Genomic DNA, 21,998 nt, shown 5'->3' with positions numbered 1-21,998 from the left:
CAGCAACCAGGCTGTAACAGCCCTGTCACCATATTTGAGGCCTACAAATCGTCCTGAAATGGGTCAGTGAACCCGAACACAACAAGGGGGAAAAGTCTTTCCTCTCCTCGTTACTGACCACCATAAAACACAAGACGACAGTATTTCAGAGTGACAGTGTGCCGCTTCATTGTGCCGCCATTGTCCCTGTCTAACAGAAATGAAGAGGATGGCAGGAAAACATTGATTGTCATTCAGTTTCTGTGCTCTCAGAGCCTAATGACCACATACTCTGCAGGACCTGCTGCACCATGACAAGCTAATTAGCCAGCGAGACTAAGAGCAAATTATAATGACACTGTGTTAGTGCTGTGCTAATGTGCTAGTGATGCACAAGGGTGTTTTCTTTCCCTCTCCTCCACTTTCTCTATCTCTTTTGCCTTAACAATGGCGTGTTGAAGACCAATTAAAAATACAGAGCTCTCGGCACACTCAAGGCCTGTCTCCGCAACTCTGTAAAGGCCAGGGCTCGCTATTGTCGAAGGCATTCAGAGGAACAGATTTATTATTATTCCAATGTAGGCCACCTTCACCTTCCATTACAATGATGGCTGAACATGGAGAACATCGAGACTGCTAATGAAAAATGAATTAGTAAAAGATTAAGTGTTCCTGCTGCAGATGCCACATACATTCATGTTGCTGCTCCTTAGAAATGAAGGGCACCTGGCCGAATGGAAGCGTATAACAGTCTTTATAATAGGACATTTTAGACGTGATTAACAAGGACACAGTAGCTGTAGAGGGGCTGGTGCACAGGCCAATTTAACCTTACACTAGTTATAAGAGAATTCATTGTCAGAGGCCATATATGGGAGGGTCGGGTGGTTCAAATGGCTCATATTCGGTAACCCTCTCTTGAACCAATCTCTTTATTTTATTAGTCATGTGTGTTTTTTCAGATTTTTAATAACTAAAACACTACTTACAATTATTGGGGAGTACTTTTACACTACTACCTGTGGAAATAGTTGTAAAATAACCTTTATTGTTCCACAGAGAGCTGCAGGAAATCTGACAAATCACGCTAAGAGAAGTTAGCTGGTGTGGAGTTGGAAAGATCTGAGCTTACCACACCTCAGTAGCCTTTCTCCTTATCCCTGCTACATTAGCCTTTACTAGAATACCACTCTTAAAACTGCTGTCAAATTGCATCATGGGTAATGTAGGCAAAAGGACAAGGAAGAACAATGCGTGGAATAAAAAAAGATGATATCTCCGGCTCCTTTACGTTGGTTTTGACTCTTTGGACTCTCTATTGAATATCTTATCAGCATCAGTGAGGTTTAATGCAATTGAACAAGTGTCTTTCTACTACCATAAAACCTTAACCAGCAAATGCAAACCCACTTATGTTGATGTTGAGATGTTATTCAAACCAACAGCCGTCGTTGTTTAATGGTACAATGCGCCATAAAGAGAGAAACAAACAAAAGGTAAGGCATCCATCAGGTTAATCCTTTGACTCATTCGCAGAGCAGTTGGGAGTTGGTCACAGCAACACTCAAGTTCCTTCAGCTGAGGTCAGAAGCTAGTGACAAATATCACCAGAGAACTAAATACTAAAACTAATACTTTGTTTTAATGTTTTTTTCTGGCGCCTAATCATCCAATAAAACAAGTTCTGAGTGGCCACTAGAGCCCTGGTCTTCTCTGATAGAGTTTATTGAGCATAAATGCTCTGACATGATTTGAAGGTTTGAAAGATTTAAAGAATAATATATAATATGAATTTCTGCTTTAATACCCAATTTAGGAAGAACACGATCTCAAGTATATGATAAGATCACATCCTGATGAATAATAAAGCTTTGTATTTAGAGTCTGTCTTTTTGTAGTCAATGTCAAAAGCAGGAAGTGGCTCGAGGCTGGTGGGGAAGGAGAGTGAGAACCTTCACTCAAAAAGGACAAAAATAGCTGACTGCCAAGATTTAATGGTTATCTATAATTGTTGATTTTCACTATGTAAGGTTTAATGTTTGCAATTTTTTCTCTGTTATTTGTAATACTTTTGGGGGCTTTTATTTTGAAGGCAGGTTTTTTGCTTACCTGCCTCCAAACCTTAAATATAATGCTGGTCAGAATACGGTTACAGTGCGTGCGCGGCTATGTGTTCATCGAAGATCATCCTCATCATCTTACCCAACAAAGTGCTATCCTGCTAGCAACACAGCCGCAGCTAGCTTAGCCTAGTGCCTTTGCTAGCTGAGGCCGATGCTTGTTTAATATGTGCATTTGTGCGAGTGTTTTCTTTCTGTCTTGTTTTTTTATACAGCTCTTACGGTGTGTTTTATGGAATTACAACACGGGTAACGCAAAATTAAAAGTTTCACACACCCTTCAGTGACGAGAGTCTGATCGTTGCTCGAGCTGGGGATGCTACAGTCACCTGACACGGTCAGCTTTGATAGTAAAAGACACTACGCCAAAATGACTAACCAGCATCCCATGTATAAATTATCTGATAGTGATCTTCCCAAAGGACACATGGTTGTACTAAAAACGCCAGAGGAAATAAAAAGGTAGGGATACATGTAGAAGAATGGTTCACCTATTTGAAAGCAAGGTAGGCATGGAAATCCCCCGGGCTGGTTTTGTGGGTAGATTTTTACTTCCCCCTCCTTGGTTCCTTTTCTTCATAAAAGGCAGAAAACTCCTCTTGATGGGAATACAGTCTGATATAATTTAGTTCACTCAAATAGGGTGCTGTCTTATCCTAACCATCAAAGTCTATAGGTTGGAGGTATTTAGATTAATTACGAGTTGAGTGATGGTCTGAGCAGAGGATATAATTTGCAGTAATGACTAGCGCTCATTATTTCTCCTCCATTCAGGTCCTGAACTCTGTGAAAATCATTATGTGGGGGGAAATCAGAATGAAGGGGCGCTCTTTAAACCCAAACCCTCCAGGTCTCATTTGCTAATAAAATTCACAGAGGTCACCGCCGCAGAAAAGCACGGCCGCCGCTTCGGAAATGTCAATGAAGACAGGGCTATTCTCACTGTCTGCCACCAATCAAAAGTGCTCTCGCTGCGCGGGTGAGGCTGTTAATGTGAGCAGCCGTGGCCTCTGCTCAATTTTCCAGAACTTTCCCTGCGTCCTTTGAAACATGAAAGGGGCCTGATAAAGTAACACTGAATAAGTTTGGGCTCTGCATATGAGGGACCTGCCAGGTTTCTTTGACAGTGTCATCCAGGTTCACCCCGAACCATCCATCATGCCGAACACGTTTCAGCGCTGTCATTTCAGTCAGGTGGAACAACTGACCCTTATTATGCTCCATGACAGCCTCCTTTGTTGCTGTGTGTCAATCAACAGCAATCCTCAATGGCTTAATATGTCATCTTAATATGCACTCGGCACTATTGGCGCTCCGCTGCAATAACTGGGTCATATAATGGCCCATTTGGCGTATGCAAACCCATTACACAACACAGAGCCTTCACGTGAGTCACCTCGCTGCGTCGTTAGCCTTTAATTGTACGTACCATGCGCGCTAATAGGAAAAGACACCATGCAAATATGTCCTCCATCATGACAGTACAGTGTGCGCTCATAATCCTGTTTATAGTTATGGCAGCAATCCCGTTTGCTCAGAGCGCAGGACACGTCTTAACCCCGCAAACATGCTAAATTGAAAATCGCAGTCTGTCATTCCCAGGAATTAATTTATGAATTGATCAGACGCTGTAATTCGCTGCTCTGTTTCGTCCCCTAATCATATAATGGGTCTCTCCTTAACCTCGCAACCTTGCCAACAGTGTGCAAGGTGTGATTTCCACACAAAGTTGTGAATGGCTCAAAAGCAATTAGCTTATTTTCACAAGATGGTGCCCCCCCCTCCTTCCTTCCTCAACAGCAAATCCCATCTTTTGCTGATGTGATTTAAATTCTGATTAAATTTCTGACGTCCTTCAGTCAGTGGGTGTTCTCTCCCCTCATAGTTTAAGTGGCTCTCCTTCTCCTCTTTCATTTGAACATCACGTAAGGCTGGGTAAACAACACAGGTTGTCCAGGTAAAGGCGGAGGGGCTTTGTCGATTCGAGTGAAGCGGTCAAAAAGGTGAAGGGTTTGCCTTTTAAAATGATCCAGGTTATCCATATGCAGCAGTCACACTTGCAGAAAGGCACCACAGTGAGCTGCATTTGCATGAATGCATTATAAATGTAGAATAAGAGACCTATGAAGGACCTCATTCTGCCAATCCTTCACCATTGTCTAGGTGTCATTATCGACCAAGGGCGTGCTATCAAAACAAAGACCCTGCACAACAAAGAGACAAAAACATTCAATTTCTCCCGCAACATATTTAGTACAGACATTAAGAATACAACAATAAGTCATTTAGCGGGAGCTGCATTTGCTATTGTGCCTAGCATAATACAAAAAGCCTAATTAATCTCAGTTAGAGGACCTTCTTTCTCCTCCTCTTGCCATTATTTCCCAGAACGAGTCTCAAGGGAGAGCAAGGGAGCAGCAGCCCACTGCTGGCAACATCCATGACACCATCAGAGGAGTGGCAGCCTTTGCTCCAGCTGGGGCTCACTAAAAAACGGCCTTCTTCTTAATGGCATCTGGACTTCCCCCCTCCAGCACCACGCTGGAAACTTCCTCAACAAGTCAGCTTCGTCCATTCGTCTCCTAGACGGCTGCAGCATGTTGGAGAACTTATAAAAACAGAGGGTCGGGCGGAGTAAGAGAAATATGGTTTTAAGAGATGATATAAATGTCTCTAATTCAAGTGTGGTGATTTCCTCTTCACATAAGATCCGTTCCAAGCCAAGATCTGACTGACAGAAGTGCGTCCAGCTCCGCTCTCAAGGGCGCAATGAGTGTTGTCTTGGCTGGGATGGGCTTTAGGATCATTGTCCAGGACAGATGAGGCTTCTCGGTAATAACAAGACTGACAGTGACAGGTCTGCCGGGGGTTCCTCCAGTTGGCTCGGGAGAGGGAACACACTGGGGAGTGCCCAAGCAGACATTTAGAGACTCAGAACTGGGCTGAGCCACCCTAAAGGAGCCAAAGCATGCAATCAGAGCCGTGCGGAGGGATAAACAAGACTACGCTCCATCCAGACGTAGCAATTAGGCAGGGAGCGGAGTGTCGTAAACAACCGAGAGTTTCAGGCGCTGCGTGTCTCTTCCTCGTGTGACCACAGGGCTTGTTTTTCCGTGTTGCGCTTCCGTTTTGGTCCTCTTTTATTTACATGCTGGGATGTAATCGGGCCGGTTTGGTCGATGTAATTTAAGATTTTAGGGGTGAAGGACTGACATCAAATTCTGCAGAAGGCCTTTCATTAATGTGTTATCTGCACTTACCGCACCGACAGTCAGTTTCTTTTTTGAAAGCAGATCACAGAGTGCAGATTCCAGGGCTCATAACCTTTCAAGCTCGGGTACAGGTTTATTTCTGAAGATTTTTTGGTTTAATTTGTTGAATTTTTCTTTACATTCTGAAGGCAAATAAATGAAAAAAGTCTGACAAAAAAATCGACCAGTATCTTTGAGTGCCTGTAATAGGCCTGTCCAGTCCAAATTAAATCACTGGACGGCTGACCTGCTTGACTTCCTGTCTACCTTTCTACCTGCCCACTTGCATGCACACTTCCAAAAGCTAAAACCAGTGAGACCTCAGACAAGAATAGCAGAAATAAAGTCTTTCTTGTTTCTCCCAAGGTATTTTTTTTACGTCTGCCGCAAACTTTTTAAATTCTAAAATATCTTTGAGCTGCAGCTTCTAAAGCGTTATGGCTGGGAAGGATTTTACCCATAGATAAACTATAATTGACGTAAATATAGTGTTAGAAAACTAGTGCTCTTAGTTAAAGTAATAATCTTAAAGATTTTCTCTTAAATAAGTCACTATCTAAGTGACACAATGGTGATTGACTGATGAAAGCCTTTGCATTTGCAATATTACAGACTGGGTGTCTGTGGCAACTTTCACGGAATAAATCACAAGCGGCGCCCAGTTAGTGACGCGTTTTCCATCACCAAGCAGTGGTTGGTCTGCCAGAGAGTCACACATGCAACACTGTCTGGATATCTGGGGAATTGTGCTCCCGCAATTACTGTTTATCACCATAGGTGCCGCCAAAGAGAAAGAAACTGAGATCTTCGAGTTTATAACTTTAAGGTTGGGCAGAGATCATGCAAACAGTTAATAAAAAGTAGAACCATACTTGTAGGTCTTGTTAGGTCATGTTTCACGATGCTGACCTCCACGACATTACTTTAAGCATGGTAATCTCCCCCGATTCCCCCCTTCCGACCAAAGTAAGCCAAGTCCTGATTTTTTGATGGTTCTAAAGATTATCTTGCCAAATGTTTCTGTGGTGTGAGGTATGTTAAAAGTGAGTGTACTTCCCTCGATCTGCACGGAAGAATGTCGGGGCCGCTCCGATTTCGAAGCGTAAATGTGAAACATGTACAATATTTACTCACCCGATATCCTGTCATGTGGGGGAACCCCGAGGACAACAGAGCACGCACTCTGTGGATTGAAACGAACGATAGCCAACTAAGCAAGCTAAATGAAGGAGGAAGCACAACTTGTGCTGTAACATGTGCAGCCCATGTTCAAACCGTCTCCATGACTTCATCCATAGTTTTTTCTTCGTGAATTTTCATGGTTGGCTCCGGTTGTAACTCTTGATTTTCCTCGCTGACGGTCGCTTTCCTTTTTAGACTGTTTCCTTCATCTGAGCGTCGAATTTGTTTCTTTTTCTTTGGATTTTCACTTATTGTTGAAGTTGTATCTGTAGTCATCGATCTTTTCTTTGTTTGTTCAGCCATAGTAGATTTCTGTTTACTCGCAACACTTGCAGAGACCGGAAAAGCAGCCGCTTAGCTCCGCCTACCCTCTCTAGCAGACCAACCACTGCTGGGTGATGGAAAACGCGTCACTAACTGGGCGCCGCTTGTGGCTTTTTCTGTGAAAGTCGCCACAGACACCCAGTCTGTAATACTGCAGATGCGAAGGCTTTCATCAGTGGGCCATAGGCTCAATCACCGTTGTGTTACCTCATTCAGCGATAGCAGAATTAACAGACATTTATTTAAATGAAAATCTTCAAGATTATTACTTTAAACTTGCAAGGAGCAGATAAAGTTTCATTTTCATTTAAATCACACATTAACATTGGCATTAAGAACACCCCTATTTGAACAGATACTGTCTACAACCAATTTGAAAAGTGTTGGAGGTGGTGACGCCTTCGGTTCGGAACAATCTGTTCTGTGAGTATGATAAGGTCGTTTTGTGAAGATTCATAAGTACAGCTTGAGAGTGAGACAGCAATCAGAGGTGAGATAGCTTTTCCACCAGTGTGGCTTTCACCTAAATGCAATTCTACCCATCAACCCCCTCTCCAGTAGCCCTAAAACAATTTCAGCCGTCAAGCACACTACATTTCACATCCCTTTCAATGCGGTCAAAGAGGAGAGATTACAATTTCGCGCGGCAGGTTGAGTGCTCACGCTGAGAAATGGAGAAAGAGCTGCAACCTGTTAATTACGCACAGTTCAAGATGCACAGGTAGAAAACACGCCTGTCTGAAGTGTGCTTAGAGGAGGAAGCACAATCAGGGACACCACTTAACCAGACATGGGTTTTTAATCAGGTATGTTAAATTTAGACCAGGCGCGAGGTGTTAATTTGTAGGTCAAGGCTTTTCCAGATTTCGCTCTAACCTTTGCCCAGCCTCCGTGTGTCCCAACATTAATCAATTGCGATAGAAAATAGTAGACACTTCCCCCGCCATGGAAAGCAATTTCTCCGGGGCGGTTCAACACACATCATCCTGATCTGCACACAAACAGGTCTGGGCACTGGCTGCTTAAAATTAGCGAGGGCCTGCTAATTAATTCTCCCTCTGTCACTGGGGGGGCCCGGTGCAATCTATCTGTGATGCAGCCTTTGTGAGATTAGGCGTCAGATAGGGGAGGAAAACAATATCCATTAGTTTGCAACGCTACCTTTGTTATAACACGGGGAAAAAAACGTCATTCCATTAGTCTAATTCCTGAGGTGCCTTCTGCTCAGTGGCGGTGATATCTCTGCATTTCAAATCAAATGAAAAGCGATCAATGGAACATTAAAGAGACAAATTGTGTGTGACAGACACAAAATGCAGGGAAAGCATTTTAATGAATTTCAATATGTGGCGGTTGAAAATACGTCTTTAATCAAAGGGGATCTGAGTATTTGGAAATCAAATGTTGCCTTTGTCTCAGCTCATGTCGCAAAGATCCTCTCTAGTAGATCCGCAAGATGCATCAAAATTCCTTTAATTGGTAAGAAAATAAGAAGGATGTAGGATTTCTCTTCAAAGTTTGTGTTTACAAGATCAAGTAGTGGTACATGGACATTTAAGCTTTAATCAATATTTATTAGTCAGTGATGCTAAGTTGTTTATATGCAGCCTTACAGTATATTCTAATTAAAGTCACACTTACAGCCTAATCAGAAAAATGTCTCTTGTAAACACCTAAATCATCAGCCTGAACTGGCCGTTCGAGATAAATTGCATTTTGTGGAAAAATAACGCAGCAGATTAAATGTTGTCATGTAATTGCTCTGTCAAATTAGTCACATGTTTGTAATATTTATAATCGTTGTGCGTATAGCTTGCCCACTTTAGCCCAGCAATATTAACTACTTACATAAATGGCTCGTCTTCCTCCCTGTAGAAGAGAGGAGCAACATACGGAGCCGCTGTGTGGTATGATGGTAGCCTGGCATCCCCAACCCTAACCCTAACCTACCAACAATCGTCCAGTTTGTTAAATACTGACGCCAACCAATGCAGAATGTTTTGGAATGTTATGCATCAGCAGCAGCCATCTTGGTTGTTTACCTAAACGGGTGAAATTTAGCTTGAATTTGAGAAAATGTAAATATGATATCAAAATGTAGCGTTCGATCAAGCGTGCCACAAAAATCTGTCAAAAATAAACGTTTATACCTGGTGGAAAACCTGGTTCAAACGTAGCTCATTTTAGACCATTTGACAGCCCACACTCAACCTATAGCCAAAAATAGACTTCCGCCATCACCACCCACGGCTGTCAATAATCACCTATTAAAACACTCATGCTGGGTCTAATTAGCTGAACAGCTACCATTCGACTATTATGATTGGTTTGCAGAACTGATGGTGCAAATTTCATTATAAATATTTAAGCAAAACAACGCTCAATTCAAAAACCCAAGACGTTTTAAAGAGGCTTAATTTAAAATTAAAGCTTGCATGCTCTGGACACTGTGTATCATGAAGCATTAAGGTTCATCAGCAATTTTAAAGCCCTCACTCCTCACTGTTTGCTGTACGCACGTGTTGGAAGGTCTAACTGGTCCACACGTAGACTAAAACACTGGCTTATTTACAAGTCTATTTTAGGTATGCTTCCCTCGTACCTTCTAAACTACATCAGTCAGAAGAGTGCAGGAGCTTACAATCTTCGGTCCCAGGACCTGTTCTTACTGTCCGTCCCAAAGGTCAGAACTGAACGGGGGAAAAAAGCTTGTTTGACTGGTTTTACTTGTTATTTCATGTCTTTTATTGTATTATAGTCACATACTCTGTGTTATGTTTGTATGTATGGCTGCTGATTGTTTGTCTGAAACATTGTTAATGTGCTGCTGCCTGTCTTGGCCGGGACACTCTTGAAAAAGAGAGATGCTAAGTATTATGTACCTCAAACTATTTAGTAAGAAGGTAATTGTGGACATGGGTTTCCAGTGCCTAAAATCCACCCCCTATTAGATTAATGGTTGTGATTGGCCTGACATTAAACAGGCCAGAGGGGAAACTGTCTGTACTGGAGAGGGGCCAAATGCATCAGCCATAGTAAATAAAACATAAGATCACAGATTCATCTGGTTCCCAGTCTAGACGGATGAGGTCACAATTTGAAAACCTAGAGGTGTCAGTTTTTTAATCTGATTGAAAACCTTTTTAACAAGTGGGTTTTTCTGTTTTCTATGTAGAACATAATATTTCTGTATCCAAAAAAATATTATTTAGTGTACAATAAAGCTTCTTAAATCAAAATAAAATGTGCAAACTATTGCAATCATGTATTCATTTCACAAGCCAGCGTCACCTTCCTTACCTGAAGGCATCCATGGGTCCGAAGAAGTCTTCTCCCTGGTAGTGGCCTGCTCCCAGTCAAGGTCATCGTCTCTGCCTTGGCTGTATCCACAAGCTGCCAGCGGCTTCTCAAAGTTACAATCGCCTGTGACAAAAGGAAGAAATTTATATGGTTATACAGTTTTTCCATTAACTTGCTGCTCAAATGAATGAATATATAAATTAAATTCTCCCCTTTTTTCCCCAGCGGTATTCATAATGCAATATGCCAGACAATGAGATGCATTTAAGTGAGACAGAGTGAAGGATTACTAGAGTAGGCGAGGCACAACATACATTACCATCATTAGCAACACGGCAGTCCAATTTCACAATGACAAGTATGAAGTGTCTAAACTCCATCATCGTTAGGCATTATGTTCCAAAACTGCACCACCATCAGGGATAAATTGATTTATTTTCCTTGCCCGCCACAGAACTTTGCTGTTCATGCGCCCTTACTCCACAGAGCCACTCTAATCCTTTTTACCAGCTGCTTGTAAAATGACAGCAAGCAACCATTAGGGCCAGGCTTCAACAAGGCTTGGCGTGTGATCGATTAATACAAATGTCCCTTTATTCCTCGCACCTTAAAGGCCACACAGAGAATGTGAAAGTTGAGCTATTTTCTCCCAAAGTGCTTTTCAATCCACTCATAAATCTACAAAAAAATGCATGACAGAACAATATGTGGCCTGAAAGGAGTTCATGCTGGTAAAAAAATGTGCAACGTAAAGGTGGCTTTTACACAGTGGGAGGTCGTTTTCAGAGAAGGCGCATGACTAACAGACGGACTGAACAAATTGGGATTATGCTGCTTCAGAAACATGATTGTAAATTATCCTTCTTACCAGAAATCAATCCCTAATTTTAATCTGAAAACATTTGCTTGCACATTGTTAATAAGATTCTAAATACAGATGACATGCACCTTTTATAGCTTCTTGGGGGTGTCTTTTGAGCCAGAAATTATGCCAGGCCAAAACCAATATCTCATCTCTTACAAGCTCCCTCTGACATTCTGCTGCATAAAGGCTACGAGCTGGGGTTTTTGTTTTCCCATTTATCTCTCTGGTGACATTTACAGTACACGTGCAAATGAGTGGCCAAACGAGGAGAACACAGGATAATTAATATCCAGCTGCATAGGGCAGCTGCTAATGATATATTTGCTGCTTTGTCTGGTTTTTGAGTGGGTGGACATAGAAACGGGAGTGAGTGCCAACGTATCACAGGGAAAAGGATGAAGAATTGTTGAGGGCTGGTCCAGAAAATCATTGCCTCTTCTAGCTAACACAACAACAAAGCAGCCTGTTAGAACGAGAAGCTAACCTGTATTTTAGCGAGCTAGGTTTCCTGCTAAGTGTTTAACACCAAAGAGAAGCTAACAATCGACAGTGGACAAAGCTAAATATTATTATCAAGAGTTAGAATATGAAACCAGACGAACTTTGAAATTAACAGAGACAGACTTCAGTCTCCAACACGTATGTCCATGTTGCCTTGTTTTATCTAACGCAACATTGTTTGCGTCACCAGAACAAATTCCTATCCTAAATTAAATTTTATTTGGTTTGCTCTATCTAGTGGTTAAAACTATTTAATTTAGCTTTAACTGAATCTTCATACCGCAACATGGATGTTTTATGTAACTCCCTTAACGCAGTCATTAGAAGTTATCAGCTCCTCAACATACACTTAGTGGTGGTGCGCTAAATGCTATGTGTGAGTTTAAAGTGCTCTAGCTAGCAAACATTTGTAGCTATAAGCAATCAACAGGTCGTAGCAGGATTACAAAAAAGTGCAGGTTTAATTAAAAAGGAAATTATAGCTGAACTTGAGTACAATTTGGAGGTACTTATGATTTACTTTAGGAATTTCACCTGAAGCTAACATTGTTTGCTAACATGTTCACCGGAACAAATTGCTATGCTAAAAGAAAACTGTTGGGATTTTGATTTGGTTTACTTTAGTGGTGAAAAATAAATAATTTAGCGTGAACTAAATGTTCATACCATAACATGAATATTTTTATGTAACTCCCTTAACTCAGTCACTATAAGTTATCAACTCAACCCTTAGCCTAATGGTGGCACGCTAAATGCTATGTGTGGGTTCATAGTGCTCTAGCAAGCAATAATTTTAATAACATTGGAAGCTATAAGCAATCGACTGGTCTTAGCAGGATTACAAAAAGTTCATATGGAGTTATAGCCTACATCAATAATTCAAAATCAATATAATAATCTATATTATTCAGAAAAGCGCAAAGTCTACAAAGAGAGTAGTTTTAATGTGGATAATTCATGTGTAAATTGATGCAAATACTTTTTGCCTCTAGTACTGGAGCAACATTTTGGATGTATGATTCTTGTATTTGAGTATTTTTACACAGTGGTAGTGTAGTTTCACAAACGTGAATGAATTAAGTGTATGCTTTCCACCACTGATAACATCTTCAGCTCAGTTTTGAAAGGGTCAGTCTAAAGCTTCGCTACCTCGATAATCAAAGTCATGGAAGCACAATCTGTACTTTTTTAAAACAATGATTGTGTCAAAATGTGTAAACATTTCCATATTTACACACACAGAATGTCTGTCTCCATACCCTATAGATTACGTTTCACCTCCGAGCATGCTAAGTTCATTAGCAATCCCTAACAGCTGTTTACTGCCATTGTATAATTGGTTGCAAGTTAGTTCATTATTCTGCAGAGGCAGTGAAGCAATGGAACCCCCTACAGCTGCCTGTTCAACCCGTAAGGGCTATTGTTGAATAAATGTGAAGCAGCAGTAACAGGAGGCCAAAAACTTTTACCCAAGTCTAGCTGAAAGGAAGTCTGAATAAGCAGCTCTCATAAATCCACATCAACATGCCCCCAAGCAAGGCTCTTCACCCCGGTTCAGTTGGAGCTCTTCTGTGGCCAACAGTTGGAAACTGCGGTTGTCTTCCACCACCATGGAGTGATTGTGTGAAACTCTAGGAGTATGAGGGCGTCACTGAAAAAGAGCTTCATGCTAAGTCAACTTTTTCTGTATATAAATAAAAATGTCTGTGCTGCCAAGATGTAACTTGGAGAACATTACCATGAGTCTTTGGCTGCAGCGTCACGGGGACTGGCTCCGTTCCATCAATATTTTGACTCAATAGTTCCAAGATCCTTCGCCCCATGCCGCCCACCTTCCTCTCACAGCATGGTGGTGCTCAAACAAACCCAAAGAGGTGACTTTTATTGGTGTTTGATATTCAAATCGATGGCATTGGCGAGGAGCGGAATGTATTCTGAGTCAGTGGGTGACGGGAGTGGAGGGACAATTTCAAACACTGAAGGAGAAAAAAAAGCCATCAAAAGGAATATTCCCGAAGCTGAGCCCATTCCTTTTTTAATTTTGAGACGTTTCATTTTTCAAAATGTCACCTCTTAAATAATGAATCCGGAAAATGAGAGGGGTGAGCTTTCAGTTCGGATCAGTTTTGATTGCATTCATATTGAGACAGTGGTAAAACAGTATATAGGTGGTTGAAAAAACATATAGCTTACATCAAAGACATTTTCCACTGGCCACCTGTAGCTGTAACTGACTTTTTATTGGGGAGTATGAGATATAGATACGCTAAGTGTTGCATTTTTATGTTTTGTGATCGAGTGTCAAGATCAAAACACAATCAATTGATTGTGATGATTTGCAACATTCAAAAGTTTATGATATGATATGGCCAAAATCCCATATCATGATATAAGATTTTTCATATCTTGATAACGATATATATCACAATATATCATGTTTTCTGGTAATTAAACAAATTATTAGTCTATATGTAAGAACGACATGGTAACGCCTATTTTTGGATAATCCTGTGTAAAGTAAATATTTGACAAATAAAAAGTACAGAGTATCCGTTTTCGCTTGGGCTGAGCCTGGACTGGATTGGAAGGATTAGAACATTGTCAAAATGACACCAGCCGCAGGTTTTGTGACATCACGATAGAGATGATATAGGAAAAAACATACAATAGACATTTTTATATTGTTTTAACGATACATATTCATACATTCAGTCATATTGCCCAGCCCTAATTGCAATATAATATATGTATCATAATCCTGTATCGTGATATGCATCGTGATATGTATCATGAAGTCGTGATATGTATCGTGATATATATCATGATATGTTTTGTGATATGTATCGTGATATATCTTGTATTGCCATACACAGGTCTACTTTTTTATCAGTATTTCACATCTGGAATTAAAAGAGTGACATTAACTATTAAGAGTAATAATAAATATACTCCTAAATTAAAAGTATTGATTCTATACAAAATTACATGGAATAGTCTGTTAGAAACGTCTTATTGATTCTGTATGGATCTGAAAATAGTGGGTGGAATGAACCCACTCTACTCTTTTATTGATGACACTGAGGTACAAACATTGGTTGCTTTATCTGAACTGTTTTGACCATTAAGACGGTGTTAACAGGGCTCGAAGAAGCAATAAATCAATTTGCATTGCTTTGATCGGTTATGTATGGATCATGGTATCAGATTGGAGCACTGGGAAATTCTCCAATAATGCCTGCAATGTATCGTGATATGTATTGTATCACTATACACGGGTCTACTTTTTTTTATCAGTATTTCACTTCTGGAATTAAAAGAGCGACTATAAGATACTGTAAGGTTCTATTAGAAACCTCGTATTGCTTCTGTATAGATCTGAAAACAGTGGGTGGAATGAAACCATTGTGCTCTTTCATTGATAACACCTCAGCACTAACAACATTGGTTGCTTTAGCTGAACTTTTTTGACCATTAAGACAGGGTTAACAGGGCTTGAATAAGCAATAAATCTATTTGCATCGCTTTGATCGGTTACGTATGGATCTTGGTATCGGATGTAAGCACTGGGAAATTCTCCAATAACGCCTGCAACTTGGTATTGATCTGCTGTAGAACTGTTCTGTCCTGAGGTAAACATTAAAGCATCGTGTTCTGCAGAAATTACATGGTACCATAAGCGTCCTTAAATGTGGGAATTCGCCATTATGAGCGGCATAAATCAAAAGCAAAATGTTTCAATCACATGTTGCATGCCATCAATACAAGCGTCTGCCTCCGAGTCAAGAGACTGTACACATGAATGCAGATGAACGCATCAATCAATAGCATCATAATAGTCCCTCTCTCAGTAGGAGGTTTATATCGCTGCCAGTGTGTGGCACAACCCCCATATAATCAGCCTCGACAGCTGCTGAAATAGATATCCCAACGAGAGGCTGCCAACTCTCTGAAGGAGATTTAACTTTCAATAAAAGCTCCTATGAGGAGTGGGTAGTTTGGCTCTACAGATGAATGTGCTCCACCCTGTCAACATTCCCCTTTCAAGAGACGCAGGCAGCTTGAAGCTAAAAAGGTGGCCCTAGATATGTCATGAAACAATTTATTCCTGAGTGAGAACACACAATAGTCTTTATATTCTCACGCAGAGTGCATTTCAAAGAAATCTATCCATCTTTTCCTGGACTGAGCCAGAGGCCAGAATCAATATCTCAACCCCTCAATGCTGGAGCCAATTTCTCCTAAAGATTTTCAAGTCCGACTTAAAAGGCCTTTTGTTATTGCACCTGTAACGAAAGTAAACTTTAAGCATTAAAAGCTGCTGTGTTTGTGTGTGCGTGTGTGTGTCTGAGTGAAAGTTTGGTGCTGTCGTGGAGCGCCGTGCACACAGTCGTCTCTATGAATGCCGTTGAATGGGAGTGGGAAGATTGTGAGGGAGGAAATGGAATATTGTAAAAGCAGATCCGTGGTAAGGCATTAAATGAAAAATAAGGTGTTTTTGAACATGTTCAGAAAATATCTCTTTGGTGAGGACGTTATTGACTTTGCTCTGTTCCATTTTTTCGTTTAGTTTGGTGGATTCCTGCTTTCATATTTTTGGTGTCTTTATGACTGAAGAATTGGTTACCTCGTATCAAATTCAGGGACACTGTTGTGATGCTAACAGTGTTTGCTGGTCCCTGACTGTGTGAGTGATTTTGTTTAAAACTTTTTATAAAGGGAATAATTTCGGTAAACACAAATATTTACCTGCTTTCCTGCTGAGAATTAAATTACAGAGACCACTCTCTAAGCTAGCAGCTGGTTAGCTTAGCTTTGCATGAAAACTGAAAGCAGAGGGAAACAGTTAGCCTGTCTCTATACAAAGGTCACATACTCAAACCTCTACACATTATATCTTGTTAAGTTTATTTGACACAGTGACTTCCTGGATCCCTGGCATCACTCCGCAGATGCTAGGCAACCAATAGAGACTCAAGGAAGGCACCTACCTCTTAGCTACAAGGCAAATAAACTTTGAACTTTTCATTTACATATATTTTTTTTTTGTCTTTTACTTTTTCTGACAGGAGGCAATTGGAATGTTTCCAGGCAGAACATAAACTCAGGACATTGCAGGTACCGAACATGGTTAGCACCTGTTAGATAATTGCCAGCCATTACATAATTGTTGGTCATTTTCTAAACCCAGTAATTTTCAGACTTGCATAAGCCATGTAACAAAGCAGACAAATGAACAACAGCACCATTAGTGTGGTGTCTCTAGCTTGAGTGGCATTAGATAGAATATCCTCCCTGGGAGGAATCCGAGCCCTTTCCCAGCATCACCGCTGCTTCGGTCCCAGTGGCAGATATCATTGCTGCAAGACCTCCTTAGCCCCTCTGCCAATTCTGCAATTACCAGCCTTCCAACCTGCTCTGCCTGGCGAGGAAATCGCAGGTCTGCTCTTTGCCCCAATCTGCCTCAATGTCTGCACTTGTTTTAACAAACATCTTGTCTGCCGGCGTCCCCGCAGACTGAAACCACAAGGCAATCTTGGGTAATTTAAAACCAATGTCGACTATCTCCCTCCACCACCGCCAGTTTAGAGCTCTAGAATCCTGCGGCTAAGCCCCTTAGGGACTGATAGGCCTTTTCACTCTGGCCCTATTTCACTTATCTATTGGCAGCTCCTGCCAAGTCCTATCTCTGCACTGAATTGCATGTACATATACTATCTGTTTGGGGACTTTGAACTGTGGGATGGGATTTAGACAATCAATCTCAATATCATTATCAATCACGTCTTGCTGTTCGCCACATTGATTCGAGGGGAAATAAAGAGGTTGGAGTAGAGATTTCCACTGATAATCTGCCTGGCTGAGCCGGGCTCTTGTCAGCAGTGTTGTGCAAAACTAAACCGACAAATCACATCTTGTGTGACGGGACAAAATCAGGGCTAAAAAAAGGAGTTTGTTAAGAGTTTAGATGCTGAAATATGTGTGATGACGTACGGAGCTATGAATATTTTGATTTAAAAATATAAATTCACAAAATTAGAGGAAAAGGCCCTTTGGCACTGTCAACTCAAACCATCTCATTATAAAAGAAACTCTCTTCCTCTCAAGGGCAGTTTTTTGTCTTGTCAACCAAATATCTACTTGATGAATGTGCTTTACATCGGGGTACAACATAGCTCCTGATCAAATCCGCCCTTGTGCATGGTTAGATATACATCGAAGATGACAGGCAGCCGTCTCCTTAGATATGCTACATTTTGACAGATGATTTGCAGGCTACGTGTGCCAGCACAGGCCCTGACGTTCTCTTCCACTGCGCCTGTCAAAAACTCCCAGTAAATGACTTCAAATCCATCTCCATTCAGCACAACCTGCCAGGCACCAATTAAGATGAATATGGAATCTAACTCGGAGACGTGGAAGATCCTTATTGTCATTTCTCTCTAAGCAATAAAAATGAGGACTTCGGGTCTGTCTGCACAGAAGTGCCCTGCGGTGATAACACCAAAAATTATGCTAATCTTTCACTTACTCCAGGTCCAATTTTGAATCACAGCTTGCCAGAACTTTTCCAAGGGAGGTTGAGGTCAAATAATATAGTTCAGAGGCTCATTTGCACTAAAAAGCTCGAGAACTCCCAAATGTTGAAGATCAGATTTAATCGATGTCTGAATCTTAGGACGACCACCTGCTGTGATGGGTGTTTAGTTTGCAGAGAGGTGGCTGAGGCACATCCTGACTCCGACTTGACAGCAACAAGACTTGTTAACAAAAGCTTGTCTCCCTATTGTTCCCAGCATCCTCATTCTCTGTCCACAAAGAGAGTTAGTCTGTCTGTCTCAGTGCGTCTGCCCTCCAGAGAGTGGGAGAGAAAATAAGTCTGTTTCCTATTCAGCTTAATGCCTGTTGATACACTGAATGGCAGAACGAAATGGGCATGTTTGGCTTCCCATTTGCCTGTGTTCAACATGCCCCCAGAAATGATATGGTGACTGAGCACAAAAGGCGCTCCATTAAAATCGCTGTTTATTTGTTGCACGAGTTAAAGCTGCGGCGAGGAGCAGACGCATTTTGATCAGCGAGGTGAGGAGAAGCTGAGAAAACTGCTCAGACTTTGATTGTGGAATATCCTAAATAAAAAAACAAAGAATCGCCCGGCTGTGTCTGAATGTTGTTTGTGTGAATCCTGTGCTGCAGAATCAACTCGTGAAGACGGTTTAAAGCGGAATTAACCCGCCGCATTGATTCGCACAGTCGTAGCTCAATACGAAAAGATGGGAAATTAAAACTTCCTCCAGTGTGCTTTCACATTTGATCCAGGTGTGATGGGCCACTGGCCGGAGCTTCAATCAATGAAAGGCAGTACAAGAGAGGAGAAAATAGATCCACAGCTAGACAGAGAGAACGGAATAAGAACTCGGTCTTTGCTCGATGCTTAAACCCCCCACTGGCTCACTCCAAAAGAAAACAACATCCCCATCCCACAGTGGACGACCCTTCAGACTGAACCCCTTCAATCCTCCCAAAACCTGCTAAGTCAACAAACCTTTGAATCCTGCCTGAAGAGTGTAACAAAGAAGGGATAAAATGCTAATGTCGGTATCTGTTTCCCCCCCCCCCCGTTCTCTCAGAGTTTCCCAGAGTCTAATTTGTCAAACATGCAAGTAACAATGCCAGAAATTAGCCCAAAGGGAGTTTTCCTCCAGAGGAGAGAATGATTATGTTTGATCATGGAATAAACAAGAATATTAACATGCTTTGTTGGTTTTCCAGAACTGGAACAAATGCTTGTTTTTATGTGTGGAGGAGGGAATAATTCAAGGTTGAATGTCAAAGAATTAGGAAATCACTAAAGCTAATTAGAAAAATGTAGAAGAATAGAAGAAAAGTTGAATCAATCCCTCCTGAGAAAGAGCGAGAATCTAGGCCACAAGGCAAAAAAGGCTGCGCATTCAGGCAGAATTATCAGCTTGATGAAATATCATTACTTTGCTTTTGTGCCGTGGCATGTCGTCAATCACACATGCAGAGCCCGCCACACACGGCAGCGTCGAACTTTGCTAGTCTGAGACCAGATGGTGCGCAGGTGGAAGGTCGATCCAAGCCCAGGTGAAGGGTTACTGTGTGGATCTAAGCGTTGCCTTGACAGCTGTGGCTAAAGAGATCTAAATCCCAGTGGGAGCTTTTTCAAAGTGCCGTCTTAGGGTCTTCACCTGCACACTTCAAACACATTCAGACCCTTTGTTTCTCTGCTGAAGCCCCATAAATCAGGAGCTACCTGAAAGGAAAACCCCACGGCCAGGCCAGGTTTAATCCTCCTGGGTCAGAGGGGGGAGCCAATGTGGAAGGCATCAGGCATATGAGCCCCCCCTTTTCAAATTTAAAGCGTGTGTCGAGTGCTTGTTGTGCATGGCAACAGCAGAGTCTGCAGGCTGGTCAGTGTGAAGCTCAAAACAAGTGGGAGGAATCTTGTCTCCTTGTGTTTGACTACAGCCTCCGTACTTGTGCAGCCATGACATTTTAAACAATGTAGATAATTATACCCATAAAGATCACCAACTGCATTAACAATGACATTTCTCTTCTATATAAGGCACCTCACAATATCAGGTGTAGAATCAGAATCAGAATAGGCACATTCTGTACCCCATTTAACGTTAACTTAGTCTGCAGACACACGGGATTCACCTTTAAAGTTTTGCCCTGTTGGTCGACATCGTTGTTTGTTGTGTCAGCTGACAATTACACTGTTGCTGGTGGAGAGATTACACTCCCGGCCTCTGTTGCTACATGCTCCGGCACACTGAAATGGACTTGAACAAGCTACAGGTGTCATGTAGCCTCTCTCTCCTCCTCCTTATGCTTGATTCGCTCTCAGGTATAACCTACCATAATTTGGGGTCAACTCATTTAACAGTCCTTGTCGCACTGATCGCAGGTTTGACTCCCGGTCTGCTGATCATTTGGTGCATGTCATTCCTCACTCTCCACTCCCAACATTTCCTGTCTATCCTCAGCTGTCCTATCAATTAAAGGCAAAAAGCCCCAAAAAATAATCTTAGAAACAAAGAAAGTACTTTATTGATCCCCAGAGGGGAAATTCGTTGCTAACCTGGCTCTGTCAAAAGTAACAAAATCGACACACCAACTCTGCTAAACGTCACAGATTTACACATAATATCTGGTTATATATATATATACTAGCAACATGCTAGCAGCTGGTTAGCTTAGCATCTCATAAAGACTGAAAAAGGGTGGGAAATAGCTAGCCTGGCTCTGTCAAAAAGTAACAAAATCGCCATACCAACTCTGCACAACATCACTGATTTACATATATCTTGGGTTTTTTTTTTTTCGATATAGCAAAATGCTAGCAGGTGGTTAGCTTAGCATCTCATAAATACTAAAATGGGGAAAAATAGCTAGCCTGGCTCTTCAAAAAGTAAAAAACGTGACATGCCAACTCTGCTAAACATCACTGATTTTGAACATAATATCTGGTTATATATATATACTAGCAATATGCTAGGAGCTGGTTAGCTTAGCATCTCATAAAGACTGAAAAGGGGGAAAATAGCTAACCTGGCTCTGTCAAAAAATAACAAAATCGTCATACCAACTCTGCAAAACATTACTGATTTACACGTTTTTTTAGATGTGTATATATATATACTAGTATTTATAATAGCAATATGCTAGCAGGTGGTTAGTTTAGCATCACAAAAATACTGAAAAGGGGGAAATAGCTAACCTGGCTCTGTCAAAAAGTAAAAAACTCGACATACCAACTCTGATTTACACATAATATCTGGTGTAATAGAGGTTATGTAGACTACTGGAGCATTTCTTAGCAAGATGAAGTCATTTCCTGGAGTCTCTGCTGGCACTCCATGGTGGTTAATGTACAGATTACAAAAGCATGATATAACATGTTAATGAGGGAGCTTTGGGCTGTGCTGCTAAGGAGATTTTGTTACATCTGGACAGAACCAGGCTAGCTCTGCAACCTGTCTTCACTCTTAATGCTAAATAAAGTATCCTGATGGTGAAGTAACAATTGCATTCTGCTGCTAGCTAGCACTTGATTTTCCAACCCAGTAATAGCTATTTAAAATACATATATTGAGGATTAATTACTCACATCAGAATAATCATTTCAAGAAATACATGCTATCTGTCAAACAGCATATTTAAAAGAATAAGAACATCTACTCTTCGTACCCGGTGCAGCTAACACACTTATAATATGATAATGCATGAACAGGTCACCCCTATGCTCTTAGTGACAAATGAGACTTTCCCGCTGGTTTATAATCGATTCAGACAGTCAAGTGTTATGAATAAGTCAAAGAAACAATGGAATTCCCCGAGTCTCATTAATATTATTAAATTTTAAATCCAATTATTGTATGACGGCTCGTGACCTATTTTCTATTTAAGTGTCCTATCAAAACCTAACACATCACGGCGAGCAGATAA

At 41.3% G+C, this 21,998-nt stretch overlaps 1 protein-coding gene across 3 annotated transcripts in view; it reads right to left on the bottom strand.

Moving 5' to 3' along the window:
- Window positions 1-21,998, bottom strand: part of LOC138611066 (receptor-type tyrosine-protein phosphatase mu-like) — a 188,741-nt gene that overhangs the window by 134,491 nt on the left and 32,252 nt on the right. For all 3 annotated transcript variants that reach the window (XM_069683967.1, XM_069683968.1, XM_069683969.1), the window contains exon 2: window positions 10,157-10,279. In XM_069683967.1, the coding sequence (XP_069540068.1) occupies window positions 10,157-10,279 (123 nt within the window). The remainder of the gene's footprint in view (window positions 1-10,156; window positions 10,280-21,998) is intronic.

Source organism: Semicossyphus pulcher, unplaced genomic scaffold (assembly GCF_022749685.1).
Source record: "Semicossyphus pulcher isolate SPU_LCO1_2020_fin unplaced genomic scaffold, fSemPul1.0.p SCAF_7, whole genome shotgun sequence".
Taxonomy (NCBI): Eukaryota; Metazoa; Chordata; class Actinopteri; order Labriformes; family Labridae; genus Semicossyphus; species Semicossyphus pulcher.
Note: the sequence above shows the minus strand (reverse complement) of the source record. Positions and strands in the feature narration are given on the sequence as shown.